This window comes from Tenebrio molitor, chromosome 1 (assembly GCF_963966145.1).
Source record: "Tenebrio molitor chromosome 1, icTenMoli1.1, whole genome shotgun sequence".
NCBI lineage: Eukaryota > Metazoa > Arthropoda > Insecta > Coleoptera > Tenebrionidae > Tenebrio > Tenebrio molitor.
The window spans coordinates 16,719,544-16,737,339 of record NC_091046.1 but is presented as its reverse complement, the minus strand read 5'-3'; the positions used below and the strand labels follow the sequence as shown (position 1 = coordinate 16,737,339).

The 17,796-nt window shown below is 31.8% G+C and overlaps 1 protein-coding gene and 1 long non-coding RNA gene across 2 annotated transcripts; both read left to right on the top strand.

Annotated features, from left to right (window-relative positions):
- The first annotated feature begins 2,610 nt into the window (after window positions 1-2,610).
- LOC138122225 (IQ and AAA domain-containing protein 1-like) lies at window positions 2,611-16,465 on the top strand. Its single transcript, XM_069036415.1, has 6 exons — window positions 2,611-3,586; window positions 3,643-3,971; window positions 7,846-8,009; window positions 14,741-15,210; window positions 15,258-15,482; window positions 15,531-16,465. The coding sequence occupies exons 1-6, from the start codon at window positions 2,731-2,733 to the stop codon at window positions 15,779-15,781; spliced, it is 2,295 nt and encodes a 764-aa protein (XP_068892516.1). The 5' UTR covers window positions 2,611-2,730; the 3' UTR covers window positions 15,782-16,465.
- LOC138122232 (uncharacterized) lies at window positions 4,923-5,613 on the top strand. Its single transcript, XR_011156386.1, has 2 exons — window positions 4,923-5,323; window positions 5,383-5,613. It is a non-coding gene; the product is annotated as an uncharacterized lncRNA (long non-coding RNA).
- Window positions 16,466-17,796: the final 1,331 nt, after the last annotated feature.

Here is a 17,796-nt window from a genome sequence, read left to right as displayed (position 1 = left end):
AAGAAATAAATAAATGTTAATTACAAAATCAGGAATAAGTAGAACTTTATTCGTAACAGGCCATGAATTACTGTAGCCGTGGAAAGACAAAAAATAAAAATTTATTTTGAAAATAAACTTTATTTGTCGTAATTCTTGTTTTTTTTCCTCAAATTTCGTATTGTAAAATAAAATTAATAATATCGAAATTCTGGATATTTTACAAACATGTACATATTTCGAAAATAATAGAAATTACTGCATGCAGAGAAACGCCACCTGAAGTGCTTCTGAATGCCACGCAAAGTCTGATATTATACAATTTGAACATTTTCGTTGAAAAATCTGTATTGTTATTTTTATTGTTTGTATTAATGAATACTCGTAAAAATTGTTTCATAAGTAATTCATGGCCTGTTACGAATAAAGTTCTATTTGCCCCTAATAGAATTAAAAATTAGAATAACATATAAATATACAGGGTGTGCTATATGTTGCTACTTAAAAAAATAAAATTACCCTTGACCCTTGTAAGGTAGAGTTGCTAACGGTAACTAATTTATAGTACTTTTTGAACCCTTTGATTTGATGTATCGCTTGTTGAAATCGGATTTCAAATAAGAGAGATATAAGCTGGGGCGTTTTTTTTGTGATCACTCTATATAAATCTGGGACAACTTCTTTTTTGGGTTTTAAATGTGACTTCAAACAGTTGATTAATTAATACTTTATTTAAAATAGCTATTTATTATACAAGTGTCTTATAAGGCAAATAAGTCACGAAAGAGCTTCCTCGAGTTTCTTGAGTGACTTATTTGCTGTTAAGGCACGAGTGTAATACATAGTTATATCCAACACCTCCTTCTGTAACATTTTTTATTTTTTTTGTATGTTCAATAAACTGTTCAATTCTCTCTAAACTCATTAATTATAAAAACAGTTTAATTATGGGTTCATGAGTCCACTAGTGTTTTATAGACCTCATAATACATACATATTAAAAATCGGCATATAATAATGCCGATTTTTAATATGTATTGAAGCCATAAGGCTTCATAATAAACAGGTGTTGGATAAAAATATTTTGGCTAAAATTAACAATTCAATGGTTGTTATTTTATTATCATTAGACATTTTGCGGTAAAACTGCTTTGAAAAGTAAAATCAAATGTTAACCTTAACATTTCTGGCAGCAAAAAATCCATGGAAATATCGTTCAATGTTCAGCCCACATTACCCTCGAAAAATAAAATTGTCCCAGATTTATCTGAACGTGACTGTACATATTGGTTGCAAAAAAAATGGGAAATAAATATTTACCTAATGTAAATTTGGTTTTATACATTTGTCAATTAATTGGCTACTTGACAATTCCTATCAAATAATTTTTTTTAAATATCATGAATTTTGACCATAATTCTAATCTAACTCATGTCTCGCAGGCAGGTTGTAAAAATGTGTCAATTTTATTCTGACAGTTTCCGTTTTTTTTTTGTAACCAACTGTACCTACCTACGTATGTATTTCAAATAAAAACTGGCTCAAAAATTTGTAAATCAAATCTCAAAAATAATGTTCTATTTTCCGTATAAATGAAAATAAATTCTAAGAATGTTTGTCAATTTGTGTGTAACAAAATAATTACATTTTGTCTCGGGTGTTCATTTAAATTTCCGGTCAAAGTTGGCGTTGAAGTGTTGAAGAGTGGATTGTAAACGCACTGCTCGTGTAAAAACACAAACAACGCAAAAACTTAAGTAAGATTTAAACAGCTGATGCGTTCACAATCGACCCTTCAACACCAACTTTGCCCGGAAATTTAAATGAACACCCTATAGTAGGTACTATGCCGGCCAAAAAATTTTGGCCGTCATTGTCTGTCAATTCAAAAAAAAAATTGTAATCCGTACTTTATTGTCATCATGATTACCGTATTGATTATGAACGTTATTTTTTGGGTGGTAAATTTCAAAACTCAAAATTATTTTGTCATTTCTACTACACAGAACGTTTACCTCAGGTTATCTATGTACGATTGCTCTAATTTTGTTTATTCGTGTCTGATTTTTGGAATATCTGAGCTTCAAACAGTTTAAATTGATTGTCAAAATGACAAGAATCGAAAGTGGGGTTACGATTCCTAAAGGTTTATTTACACTTTACTTGGATGTCAAGAAAGTGACGGCCAAAATTTTTTGGCCGCCATAGTACGTGCCATTACTCATAATTAGTGCGATTCTGTTGCAAAATTTAGCAATATTGTTATTGAACAACATTGATTTTGCATAAATGCAACCAATCAACTGCTTCATATTATAGCAACTACAGCATTGTTATATAGCCATATTGGTACATTTTAAAACCACCAAATATCGTTATAAGTTGCAACTATGTCGTTTATCTATTAGTTATTGATCAAACAAAGTAGATACCTTCGCTACAAATACGAGTATGTACTCGTATGCTGAATAACATAGGTGTCTTCTTATAATGATTTAAAACAGTTTATTTAATTTATCGTAATAAACTTGTGGTGTATGTATGTATGTAGTTAGTATCTATACCGTAATAATCTTTATAAATTAATTATAAACATAATACCAGGTGTTTGTGAAAATGTCTCATGAAACTTATGATGCTAACTGGAAAAAAGCACAACAACTCTTAGCAGAAACATTGCAAAGTGAAGCAGTCCAAATAGATAGAAGAGAACAGCGTCAATTGCTAGCAACTTTGTATGTAAGATATATAATGATAGCCAATCAATTTTCAGAATGCGTTGACCAGATGGTTCAACCTCAGAAGAGATTGTTAATTCGCAAACTTTTAGAAGCAACACTTGGCAGAATTTTAGAACTTAAATCTGAACTAGTGGAGGCAGATTTAAGTGAATGGACCCACTGCGGTGATGTTCTTGCGAATCTCAATATTACACCTGACCAAAGTGAATTAAAAGTTCCTTCATGCTATCGCAATGATCGAAAGGAAGAACTTGATTACCAAAAGAATCTAATAAACAACGTTTTAGCAAAACTGGGTTTTTTAGAGAAACCAGAAACAAAGTTACCTTTAACGGAGCAACAAGCTATTTTGATTGTTCAAGTCCACGAACGAGCTAGACAGGGACGATTGAGAGCACAGTTTATGAGAGAGATAAGGAACATGAAAGAAAAGACAAAGCCCGTCTTAACCGAAGGAGGAACTGATGAAGATGAACGAAGAGGAGGAATTAGTTTACCGGCAGCGTTAAGGATACAAAAAATTTGGCGAGGATATGTAGCACGCAGAGCTACTCGTAGAAGAAAACTTCAAGAAATGTTGCTTATTGGTATGATACCACCGCCAAAATCTCAGAGTAGCGAAATAATTACAGATCTAGAAACCAAAGAATATCGGCGGCGATTGCAGAAAGAAAGACAATTACAATATGAAGAAGAAGTTACAAAATGTAGAGATAGTCTAGAAAAGCATCAAAGAGGAACTGTATTAGAACAATTAAGTGATCAAGTAAGAGGATGGTTACATGAATATAAAGCTCAAACTGGCAAAATTCCAGAATACACAGGATCTGAAAGAGCTGCGTCCAGATTGTTATTTAGCAGACAAGGTTAAGTAAAGGACTTACATGTTTGGGGAAACATTAAAATATTATTTCATATTTAGGCACCGATAGCGAAATGAGTAAGTCTACACAAATTTCTTCAAAAGATTCTAAAACTAAAAAAGATAAAGTAACGAAGCAGAAAGACACTAAAGCGGATGGTGACGAAGGTGAAGAAATTACAACCAAAACAATGGTATCGTCTTTCGTGCCACAGTTAAATGCTCGGAAAGAAGAATATGATGAAATATGGAGAAATAAAAATGAGTCTCACAATCCACAACAGTTTCATTACATGGATATTATAGAACATCAGCAAATGATAGATATGGAAAATGGACTCAGAAAAGTCGTCGACGAAATGATGAAAGGAGAATTGTTATTACTTCAGGTACATTTTTTTTTCACTTACTTACCAAAATATTATCATATTGTACCCCCGGAATCTAGGTCTATGTTTTTATATTTTGTAGTCCATACCAAAGTATAAACTTTCACAAAATATTAGCTAGAGAGGTGCATATTTACGGGTAGCAATGTTCCCCGAAAAACAGAACTTATACAGGGTGCGTCCTAAAAAACGGCGCAAGCCATATCTCCGTTATTTATGGTTCGATTTAAATAAAACACAAACTGGAATAAATCACTTTAAAACACTATAAGCACAACATAGAAGAACAAAAAGTCATTCAAGGTCAGATGATAGTCAACTTTGTTTTTTCAAATAGCTCGGTATATTTTTTTATTCCGATTTTGAAAGAGATTATTTTTCTGAATTCAACGATATGTCACATCTTACAATACAATACAATAGTAAACGCGAAAATAAATAATCGTATATTACATACCGAGGAGGAAAGTGTTCCATTCCTGTCGAGAGAATAATAGTTTACCGAGAGGCTTGCCCTCGAGGTGAACTAGTTCTCGAGACACAAGAATAGACTTTCGCCGAGGTTTGTATACTATTTTATTCACAATCAATAATTTAATAAAACAAGCAACATAATAATAATAAAATAGTTATTAGAAAAAATTTCGATTTTACCATTTATAATTTCAGCAACAGGAACATCTCTTTTTAAAAATTTAAAAATTTTGGAATTAGAGAACACATTGGTAGTTGAAATTCAAAAAGGTATATTATTATACTCATGTCATATCGTGAGGAAATTCCTTAACATTGACACAGAACATAATACACAACAAAGTCAAAATGTGGAGGCGAGACGCCGGTAATTATGTTGATAAGCACTGCACTATTACTTGATTGCAATATCAGTAATAGTGTATGTACTCCGGCAAAATTGCCGTGCCGCCGGGTGGAGGTGGGATAGTGTTAAGATGACTAATGTTTTATAGACGATTTAAAAATCGAGGTCGTAGTTTAAATCAGAGCGACCGCAGGGAGCGAGGATTTAATAGACCGAGATTTTTAAACTATAAAACACGTGTTATCTTCAACATTTTTTCTAACACTAACATCTTATCACAAATTTTAATAAATTCAGAAATTATTCGAGGCGCGTCACAATACACAAAATGCGAAGATTGCCGTGGGCACTATGGTAATAATATCAACAAATTTTGAAAAAAACAATTTTCATCGTTGAAATGTGCCAAAACGTTCCAGAAGAAATAAGAATAAGGGAAAAGAATTTCATGCGAAAGGCTGGAAGAATAAAAAAGGCTAAAGGCATCAAGGAGGTAACCGAAGATGTCATTTTGGTTTTTCTTGATATGAAGGTAAGTGTGCAGAACTTTATTGAAAAGTTAATTCACATTACGACAAGAATCCTTTGAAGAGAAAGTAAAGATTGCCAGAAAAGTCTTGGGTGGTGGGACGCTTGCATTGGATGAAACAGCAGAAGTTAAAGAAGTAGATGTTATAAACAAGAGCACCAAGCTAAGCAATAGGGAGGAATGTGGCAGTTCTAGCTCAAGTACAGGCCTGAGTTTTCAATCCAATAATTGTGCTTTTCATTTTGAAATAACTACTGTAAAAATGATGAATAAAATGTTACTTGAATAATGTGCATCTGCCTATTTTACAATCTTATAATTATAAAATAAGTTGCTGTTGACGGCGTGTTTTATAATTTCATAAAAAACGTTACTACTGACGACGTGTTTTATAAAGAAAACTTATTTTATAGGTAACATAACGTGTGAGCTCAAATGCAAAATTTTTTCTTCGAAAAAAATCACGTATACTATGGAAAACAATCCTAAACGCAATAACAATACTTTTTGAAGATTAAAAAAAAATAATATGACAGAACGTGTAATAAATATTGCGTTTAGGATTGTTTTCCATAGTACTATGGCGGACAAAAAATTTTGAACGATCAAATTTTGGCATACCAAAAAATGTCATTGTAAGCTGTCCTTTACTGTTATTATGACGTTTGTAAATTAAATCGAAAAATTGACCGTTTGAAGTAAACGTCTATCAAGTTTATAATAATAATTTAGTGATACAATGCCAACTGTTTCTGAATTTACTAAAGCCAAAATAGTAACCCTTCACCAGAGGGGTATGTCGTATGGGCAAATTTCGACGAATTTAGGGTTGTCAAAGGGCACTCTCCATGCCATTATGCGCAAATGGGAACACACTGGGACGGTGGTTCGGGGTCCAGGTTCTGGAAGAAGTTGGGTGTTTTCCGTTAGTATTGCGGATTGATCTGTACTTTGAATTTTTTGATATTACTTATATGTATATTATGCACACCTGTTGAGTCGTTGTGTCTTGACGTAAATAGGACTAAATTTGGTTTCATCTATAATGAAGACATTCCTGATTTTGTTTTGATGCTAAACCTCTAAGTATAGTGTTTTTATCTTCCTAAGGAATTTTGGCTTAAGTCATAAATAAACCGAACAAAGACCCTACTTAAAGAAATTTATTGTGATATTGTACTATCGCGGCCAAAATACTTTGGTCGTCACTTTTTGACACTTCAAATGTAAATCAAGTATTAATGTCAATATACATGACAATTTCAAATTATTCTTGTCAAAAATATGGCACCTTCAGTTTTTGATAAATATAGAATCGCCTTACTTGCTTCTGAAGGTTGTCTAAACCGCGACTATGTTGATCTTTTGCTTTTGAACCCTGCCTCCGCAGCTGGGATTTACCCCACCCGTGTGACACTGATGGATTAAAATAATTTTGACAACAGTAAAAAATAAGTTGAAAATTTTTTGTCCACCATTGTATTTATATACCTGATTTTTTTCGAAGAAAAAATTTCCAATAATGCTATTTTATTTATTTATTTTCACGGTTACTGTTAATTGTATTCTAACATGTGGCATATCGTTGGATTCAGAAAAATAACCTTTTTCAAAATCGGAATAAAAAATATACATACCAAGCTATTTGAAAAAACAAAGTTGACTATCATCTGACCTTGCATGACTTGAAAAATTTAATCTAAAGGTGTTTCAAAATTCGTGAATTCCGAATTCAGAGCGTTGTAGGGGATCAGTTCAGTCGTCCAAATATGGAAATAAAAAAAAAATCGGGATTCGCCCCACAAAGATACATTCGTCTGAAGATGCACTCTTTGAAGTATGTTTTCTTCAAATACAGGCTGAAAAGTTCAAGGTTTATTGTTATTTATGGTGTAGAAAATAATAACGTAAAACAATTTTTTGAAGACCAGCTTTACTTTGGAGTACATAAAAAAATCTTAAATTTTTGTAATTTTTCTTAAAAATGGAACGGCAACGGAGTTAGAATAGAATGTTGTCATGATGGCTGCTATGTTTTGAACAAAATTAAAGTGCTTATATCTTCTTCAGGAAAAGCGATTTTTTTTTCTAAGTATTTTTCGAGCTCCACTGGGTCCTTCCCTACCACGCTCTGCATCCGGAATTCGCGAATTTTGAGACACCCTGGATGTTAATTAATCGAGCCATAAATAACGGAGATATGGCTTGCGGCGTTTTTTAGGACGCACCCTGTGTAATACGTTTCACACTCTACAGGAGTATACCGGGTGATTCACGTAGCCCGTTCGTTTTTTTAAATGGCAACTACCATTTATGACACTAGATCTAAATGTAAAATTTAATTTTAAGGCCACTTTCATTTACATTGTATCTGCATATTTCCAGGCATAATTTCTATCTATCAATAAACGTGAAATTGAAATTAAAAATCGACCTGTATTTGTTCTTTTTTCAAAACTCAACAGTTTATGATTTATCGAATTGTTGCGTTACTTTTGCCCCTCACTGTATATACCTACTTTTAGGAAGCAATGGATAAAGACCGTGGACACAAAGGAAAAAAAAAAGCTAGTAAAAAAACAAGAAAAGGTGGAAAAAAAGGAAAGAAAAAAAAAGAGAAAGATTTAACGCCTGATAGGACAACTGAATCACTTTTTGAAGAATTGGTTGCTAACGGAATTATCAAAAAGTAAGTATTCTGTAAATTATAATCAAACTAATTTCTTTAACAATATCTGGATTTACGAATAAGTAGTACAACAACCACCTACTAATTTAGCAGTAACCATCGACATTTTTTTTAAGTTTTGTTCTGGCTGTGCAGTCACAAATTTTAATTCAATTTACAAGCAGTTAGGTATTCTCCTAATTAATACAATGACATTTCATTTGCTTTTTGTCATATCGAAAATATCCAAATCCAAATTGCACCATGCGCCTGCCGTGTTCTGCTGTGTTTATGTAAATGATTGCAAAATTTAGAACAAAAATGAGATATTCGGGCGAGTCCTTTTAATGTCAGTAAGTTTCACTTGAGTAAAATTTGATGGTTTCCTTGTTAGTATGTTGTACAACTAGTACAACCAATTTATCAGTAATTTTGTCGTAATCTAACAATAAATAATAGGATAATTTTTATTGGATTGTTGAAATATTTTTAACTCGTTAGCCTTGAAAATGATCTTTTGTCTATTGTTAGTAGCATAAGAGAAGTTCTTTAAGTAATTTCACTGAAGAATATCGATATTTTAAAGTATAGAGTGAATTTTTTTATCAATGAAACAGGGATTTAAGCTAGTGTGACACGGTACTAAATTTAGAACACCGTACACATACAAAATAACCAAATAAATTTACCTACTAGTAAATTTTTGCAGAAATTTAACAGTACGTGTTCTAAATACAAATAAAAATGTGGAAAAATTTGGGCCGAAGCCACAAATTGAAACAGTTGAGCCAGAACGCATGCGCTGCCTTTGAAACTTTGAATTCCTGCAATTCTATTGGGTCTTTCGCATCGTGTAGCCATAACGATCAGTTTTTAGTTTGGAAAAAAAATGTTGAGTATCCTTGACACAAAATAATTCTGCGTAAATGGCTTTTGGAGGTGAAATCAAAAGGATAGAAATTACCCTATATCCTTGTATTTCCAACGCCTATGAATAGAGAAAATTTGTCCGAATTTGTTCACTTGATTATTCACATTGTTATACATCAACTCCACAATAAAGTCGTAGGTGCCAGCACACTGCTTTGTAAATGTTTCTATGGAAATGATCGAGAGGAGTAAGGTTACGTTTGTGACTGACGGGCACCTTTGATTATTATTGTTGCTAAACTACCAAGATAATCAGGTAATCACCTTTAACTCAGCAGCGTACTAGCAATTTTGACCAAATTTTCAATCATTTTTATCTCCAAAACGAAAAAACTTTTATAAGAAAAATTGTTTGTCAATGATTTCTTCTCATCATCACCAATTACCGGTTTTTTTTCCAAACTTATTTCAGAATCACCCTGTAGAAAAAATAAAGCTATTCTTATTTATTAATGTATTATTATTTTTATTATTCGACCATTTTCGATACCGATTAGGTTACCTACTATTTAACGGCTTTTGACAAACAGTGTTAAGCATTTAAAATGGCAAAATATTTGTCCACCTCTTTAGTTTAAAATTTATAATTTAGATTGTAAATGTTTCATTAAATAAAATTGTTTTCCTGGGTCTTCTTTTTTTCGAATTGGCAAATCTTTTAATCACGACCTGCTAGATAGTCAGAGTGTCTATAGCGGCCTGGGCGTAGACCGAAAAATTCTATTGTTCTCATGATTCTGACATTTGGGGTTGTTTTCGGGGGTTGCTGTTAGCAACTAACTGTCATGCTATCAAATGTGTGACCTGTGTGACAACGTCATGTGCATCGTGACAATTTAGACATGCAGTCCACACTCCACTCCACACCCATGTACAGTCGCGAGGAATAAATTTTGGTCGTCAAGGTCATTCTTTGACGCAATCGAAGATGCTCCATTGTAAAACAGTCGTAAATATAATAACCTATCATCAAGTTGTATGACATTAATTGTCATTTTTTTCTCAATTTTTTGACACTTTGTTGACGTGGGCATAATCAGGCAAGGAATTTTTTTAAATTTGTGCACATCTAACCAAATTTTGAAATGACATTGACGACCAAAATTTATTGCTCGCGACAGTATCTGCATGATTCATCCAGTCATGCGTAGTTGTCCAGTGATAAATGATACTTTACTTTAATTGTAATGACAGTTTGGATATTCTAAATTGGCAGAAGTAAGATGTTGCACACAGAAAGGACAAAGTTTCGGCGCAGCGTTTTTTGAAAATATCTTGGTCAGTGGCGAGCGCAAATTCATAGAATAATAATAATTTGTCCAAAATTATATAATTACATTCAAAACTGTACAAAACGTAAAGTATACTTTCCACTCATTTCCACTAAGAATGGCATGTATTAATTAAGCAAATGTTATAATTGTTTTGTTATGGACCCATCTTTAGGTGAAATAACCCGCTTAGGAAATAATGTACAGTCGTTGACCAAAATAAAATAGGACAAAGTAAATTTCGATTGTGTAATTCGATATTTTTGCGAAATCCATCTCTTAGGAAACAAAAGTGTCAAAAAAAAAACAATTCTGATAAGTGTCATCATTCGACAATATTTCAAAAACTCACAATCATTCAATTGAACATAGTGACAGTGACGAGATGACAAGTGAAAAACCACAACCTAACTTTTTGTAAATCAATCGTCAAGTCAAATCAAGTTGTAATCTGAGACACATACGCCTCAGTTACACTACACAAATCTTTGAATTGTGAAACTGTCTAAGGTAACACTTTGTCCTATTTTATTTTGGTCAACGACTGTACCTACTGCAAATTCAAGATTGAGATAATAATTTTAATATTATTCCAGAAATAGGTTTACAATTAACGGAACGTGTTGTTGCTACATTTACCGCAATATCAGTTCTAATATGATAAAAAAGCCAGTTCATAAACACTAACAGCAAAATATTAAAAACCAGAAACACCAAACAGAACTAGCATCAACTAAATTAATAAAATTTTTGTTATTAAAGTTACTTTTAAACTGTGAAACTCTTGACATTGCACTTTGACAACTTCACTGAATTCATTCATTTGTTTGTGAAGTTATGATTATTTAGTGACATTCCCCCCTAAAGTAGCGCCGTGGAGATCACAAACACTAAAGCTTCGCCCAGGCAGATGTATAGTGAAATATGTCATTCATCAAGACGGCGGTGCCTTTAATAATAGGGATTATAATTTTTGCTTTTCAATTTTAAAGCTTCGTAATTTATTTCAATGTCAGTGGACACAGCCTACTAACTTTAATGAAATTTAAAAATGAGTTAAAATTATTAAATTATTTTATTCCATTTTGACGTTTAAAATTGATTTTAATAGAGAATTTTCGCGTTTCGTTTATCATTAGATAACCGTGTACGCTAACGCCCGGGGTTGCTAGGCAATAGCGATTCATTACCGCCCGTTATTTGAATAAGCGGTTATCGTAATTGCTCGCGAATCGCGTACCGGTTATTTTAACGGAACGTAACGCGAAAACACTCTACTAACGCCATGACAGCAACGACAACATTATCGTTATTCGCAAGTTAATTATTTTTTTTCTATTTTGCACCTAACACAGTCAGTATAACACTCAAACGGGTTTTTTAATGTTGGCAGTGACTCATAGTGAGTTGTTGCTACGTGACTTCACGACACTTTAAATTCAAAACTTACAATTGTCCGTCTATTTACCAGCGTTATCAACCCTTATATTTGCCAAATATAATTTTTCTAGCATTATGTTTTGAACTTTTTTTAAGTTTATGGGGCAAAATAGAAAAAACATTGTATTATACTCGTTTTATAAGGCATTTTGCCGCACGCGTTTTTTAAAGCACGAGGAGTGCAGCAACAAGTGCTAAGTGTAAAGCAAACAAGTTTGTTTAAAGTTGTTTGTTTAAAATCGTTAAAACTTATAGAAAATTGAACTCGTGCTACGCACTTGGTGAATTTTCATTGGTTTTTAACTCTATCACCGCTATCACCGATGATAATCATAACACTAGTTATACCTGCTATCGAAAATAAAAAAAATCGAGAGGGCCGTGATTAATACGCTTCAGTTGGCAACACCTAAAAATTCAATTCAAATGTCATCAGATGTCATTATAATAACAGTAATTGTCATTATTAATTATTGACTATTAAAATTTGCTATTACAATATGTTCAAAAAATGTTCATTGTGCAGTGTTACTCCAGAAATGGAGAAAGACCTGAGAATGGCGAATGGTCCTATTCGACACCTCGAGTTTTTGAGAAATTTCAACAAAAGTTTCCGGACTTTCAGCCACTTACCAACAACTTGCCCTGAATATTTCGTTTTTCCATACCTAAAAACAACGTGTTCAAAAACAGGTCTGGCACAGTTCCCGAATTAATGCAAGTAATTCAATTACTGATACCTGCAATTTAATTGATGTGCCGACTTTGCGAAGGTCATTTGACAGCATGAAGCGAAGAGTAACATTATGTTGTAAATCTAATTGCCTCATTGCACTAGGTGAGGAAGTTCTTTTACAACCGACAGGTCACACATAATTCACACCTTTACGGAAATCAAGATTTCAACGTTCTCAAAATCACTAACCAAACTTTTAAGATTGACATCAGACTGACATCTGATAATGGAAATCTTAACGAATTGCCAACTGAAATTTTTGGTCACAGCTAACTCTATTTATTTATTTTTTTCGATCTCACGGTATTATCCCCGATAATACAACGTGATCAAGAATGACTGAATCGGTTAGTAACAATGAAAATTTGAATGATTTTGGTACCACTGTAATCCAAAAAGAATAACGCATTTCGGGTTGTCAGCTTTGACAGAGTTGACAGGCGAATTTGACGTTTACCATCAAAGGGTCATTTTTGTAATACCGGGTGATTTTAAATGAATGTGACTTTTTTTCATAGGTTGGTAATATTATTGTTGGTTAATCTGCTTTCGCCAATGTGTTGATTAAGGTATCACGTTTGCCAAAATAATTTATGAAAAATGTTCCTTCCCAACTTTAGAAAAAAAGTCACAATCATTTAAAATCACCCGGTAGCATAAACATACTCGACATAACCTATTTTTTTTATGTCGTGTCAACTGAAAACATCCGGTCAGTGCCAATTACCAGACAGAAAAACACCAATATTTTTCAATTGTTTAATTGCCAACAGACTCAGTCATTGTTGATCACCCTGTAATATTACGAGTATTTCCCAACTGCGTACACAAACTTTGCTTTTGTGTCCGTGACAGTGATATTGTGAAATTCACTATTATCTAATGAGAAAATACGCAAAGCGTATTTCGTTCCCATTGTAAGATAAACAACATGTTAATTAAAATTAACTTTTTTTTGTGTGCACTGGTTAGCTGGATAGTTGGACAGCTGGAGCTGGAATTAAACTAAACTGTTATCTGTGTTATGGAAAATATGTAAATATTAAAATACATATGTATAAAAGTCCTGGTCATACTCGTACAAGCAAAGTTTTTGAGGAATAATAGCATTTTTTGTTCGACACTGTCAGAATTTGAGAATTTTCTCATATGTGAACGGGTTTTGATAAATGTCACAACTTGTCAAAACGAAACGTCAAGCTAATTTTAAAGGTTTTAAGCGATTTGGAGCCTTTAAGGGGTTCGTCGAACAAAAAAACGTTGTATTCAACTCGTTCGTGTGTAAATAACGAGCGTTTTAAAGACCCACGAGTGCCAAAAAAGGCCCAATTTACCCACGAACGAGTTGAATACAACGTTTTTTTTGTTCGACGAGCCCCTTAAAGGCTCCAAATCGCTTAAAACCTTTAAAATTAGCTTGACGTTTCGTTTTGACAAGTTGTGACATTGATCAAAATCCGTTCACATAGGAGAAAATTCTCAAATTCTGACAGTGTCGAACAAAAAACTATTATTTTATACTTTCCAGGCACAAACGATTAGCAAATGATACTTATACATATAATCAAGGAATATTGAAAACATTAAAATTTGCTGCACAGTGTAATTTACGTAATTTACAAAATAAATAATAATAAAAAAAATTGATGTTTCATTTAGCATTATTTTAATTCATATTTTTATAAGTATGTATGTATATAAAAGGTCTTAATAGTGCTTAGACAAGCTTGTTAATAATCAATAGATTTTAGAATATTCAATGAATACTTCTGGATATTGTTAGTTTACGAAGAACACCTTGAAACAAAAATGTCAATACTATTGTTAAAATCAATTTTTATATCAAAAATTCTAGTTACAGAATCGAAGATTACAAGAAAACATCCATTAGAAAAGTGGGATAAATAACTTTGTACACATATTAAACAAATGAATCGTGATCGATAAGGCAATATATAAATTACTTGTTAACAATAACAATATTTGTTCGACGTACAAAAATACGGATGATATTTATATGAATTTTATAAAATTTATAGATATAATATAAATTCCGTTCCATTCATTAATCTTAGATAGTTAGATCAAAATTAAAAGAACATTAAAAAAGCAAAATGTAAAGTTAGCGTATTTCTAATTATTGTCATTTACATATTCGTTTTATCATCTGATTCAGAATGAAATGCATTATATTCAGTTTTAGAGTTTTACATAAATAGCTTCTTAACATACCTACTTAAATAAATAATAACCTATAGGTAAAAAAAAAAAATAAGACGTTATATTTTCGTAAAGAAGTATGCCATTTATGTTATTTTATTATCCTAACAAAATGGGAATTAAAAATAAAGCTAAATTATGAAGTTCTTTTATAGATGCCCCGAAGTTTATTTAAACCATTTTAAAGGAGAACGTTCTTATGGTTTGCCGGTTGTACATAACAAAGGCAAAGAAAAACCACCATCCTTAGGAGATCTACGACAAATCGTAACAGAATATTGCGTAGTACCTCTGTTATCATTTCAATTACATCAGAACACACCGCATATAAAATCTGTAATGATAGTGGGACCAAAGGGAAGTGGAAAGGATATGTTGGTTCACGCAGTTTCTAACGAAGCAGGGGCTGTGCTTTTTGATCTAACTCCATCCAACATCGTGGGGAAATATCCTGGAAAAACAGGACTGACCATGTTGATTCATTTGGTAGTTAAAGTTTCAAGATTGTTACAACCCTCAGTTATTTACATGGATTGTGCTGAAAGACCTTTTGTTAAAAAAATCCCTAAAACTGATAAATCAGATCCAAAACGATTAAAAAAAGATTTACCAAAGATTGTAAAAAGTACCTATTGCATCCACTACATTACAAATATTACTAAACTAAATTAGATTTCAGTCCAGAAGATCGAGTAATGCTAATCGGTGTATCAAGCTGTCCTTGGGAAAGTGATCAGAAATTGCTACAACAAGTATACCAGAAGTTTATACTAATACCCAAACCAGATTACAGCTCTAGGTACTGTGTCTGGAGTTCTCTTCTCAGCAAATATAGTGCCATCAGCTGGCAATTTGATACGAGTGTTATAAGTAAAATATCAGATGGTTTCACGATAGGTAAAGTGGCCAACATGTTTTAATTATAATTTTATTTTCAATTTACAGGTTCTGTAGTAGATGCTTTTGATGAAGTAATGACTATCAAAAGAATGTTACAGCTTAGGGTACATCCTTTAAGTCCTTTAGAACTTGTCAACGTACTTTGTACAAAAACACCAATTTACAAGGAAGAAGAAGAGGCTGTTGAAGTTTGGTGGTTAAAGACACCATTGTGCCGCCGACGAGCACGTGCTGTAGAAATTCTGTTAGAAGAAGAAGCGGAATTTCAAGCAAAACAAGCCAGTACCAAAAATTAATGGTTAAGTAAATTATTGAGACTATCTATTTCTTCATTCAGTTATTTATAGTATTCAATCATTATTAATATTATTGATAATATGACGTTAAACTACACTGCAGTAAATAAAATGCATAATCTGATGTATTATTTTCATATGTTTTACTTTTCTAAATGTCGAACGTCATGAAATATAAAAAGAAAAGTCATAAAATAGAATTGACGCCCGGAGGAAAATACCTAACAGGTTTGATTTTGGGTACAGGTAGGCTGCTGATACAAAACATTAAAAACAAATAATGTTTTCAAGAATATTTAATATCAAATTTTAGTGTGTAAACGCCCAAAAATAATTCTTTTTATACCTCTAAACAATTCCTTTCTATTGTTCGATTTTATTTTGTGTTATTAAATTTTTATTATTATCTAGTTAAGTGGAGCAGTAGGTACATACATAAATGTAAATTATTTCTATTGTAGCTAAGGCTTCTGCTTGCAACTGCACAGTAGCTACATAAATCCTAATAAATTTTAATTTTAATGTATTGCCTCTGCGAAGCTGAACGTTAACTAGCATTTTGTTTATTAAAGTTATTTAAAAATAGACCTTACTACCTTTGCATGCATTATTAAAAATAATAACTGTTGCACAAAAATAAAATTGATTTTATCAAGTTAAATTAAAGAAGTTTTTATTATAAAATAAATGTTATTTATTATTTTACAAAAATAATTTCCGTCATTAAAATCATCTGATATAATATAGACATTTATTTTATATTTAATAAACTAAAAACCACAATTTCTGAGATAAATAAGAAGAAAATGAATTTGTATTCTCTATAAAAATATTAATGAATTAAGTGGACACTTTTAATGTTTTAAGGAAGAGAAAGCTAAGGAAAAGTGATGATGACTGTATCATATACATTCAAGCTAGACACGAATAATTTGCCCAAATAAAAACATTAAAAATATTCTGACCCGTGTTAGGAAAAAGCTGTTAGTTGCGATGCGTCATTTATATGAAAAAAAAAATATCGACTTCTGCAAACTCCTTGGCAAAGACGTGTTGTTGGTGAAGGTTATCTCTACGTCAATGAATTAAATACACTTTTCAAAAACAAAACGGAAAGAAATGCAGGGCACTTTTTCATTCTGGAACATAATGGATTAATGCTAATAAAAAAAAAATTATACTAAAAATATGATTCTTAAACGATCTAAAATGTATCAGTAAATAAAGTCTAATCTGTTGTCGCCCTGAATATCTATTACTTGACTGATTGACAAAACGTTTTTTATTAAATTCATTTAATAACATTTGAAACACAGGAAATATAAAAATTCTAAACAGGCAAGTGTATAACAATTTTACATAATTTTTTAACCTTTAGTGGGCATTTTACACGTACTGTTTGGTTTATTATTCTTCCATTGTGTTAAATCTTCAGTAAAAACAAATTAGTTTCATGACTATTAATGAATTAACAAAGAATCTGTTTTTTGACTCTGACGTCATACGAACGGAGGCAGTTTAATATAAAAAAACAACTTAAAGTACAATTACGTAAATTTATACAATAATTCTTATCGCAGTCTTATTAATACAATTTTACTGGATATTTCATTTCAAATACACGTTTAAAAGTGAGAATGCCGTGTTCCATATTGTTATACATTGTTTACAAGAAAGAAGACTTTTTTTTATTTTAGATAAGTTAGGTTTAGTGCTTTTTGTATTTTGCTGGGATTTTCCTTAAGTGTGTGTATAAATAGATCTACGAACCCACATGGAATAGTACCAGACCATCAGATATTTACCTGGCAATAATTATGTATATACTTACCTGAAAAATTCTACCCACAATTATTCACATGTTTTGTTATTAAAAATCAATATATTTTATACATTAGGGGAAATCCGTGGTATTTTAAATAAATTTTATGAAAATTGGTAATTATTTTTGTTCTTAATTAAATAACCCAGTTCAGATTAAATAATACCTATTAACTATTTCTTGCCTGTATAAT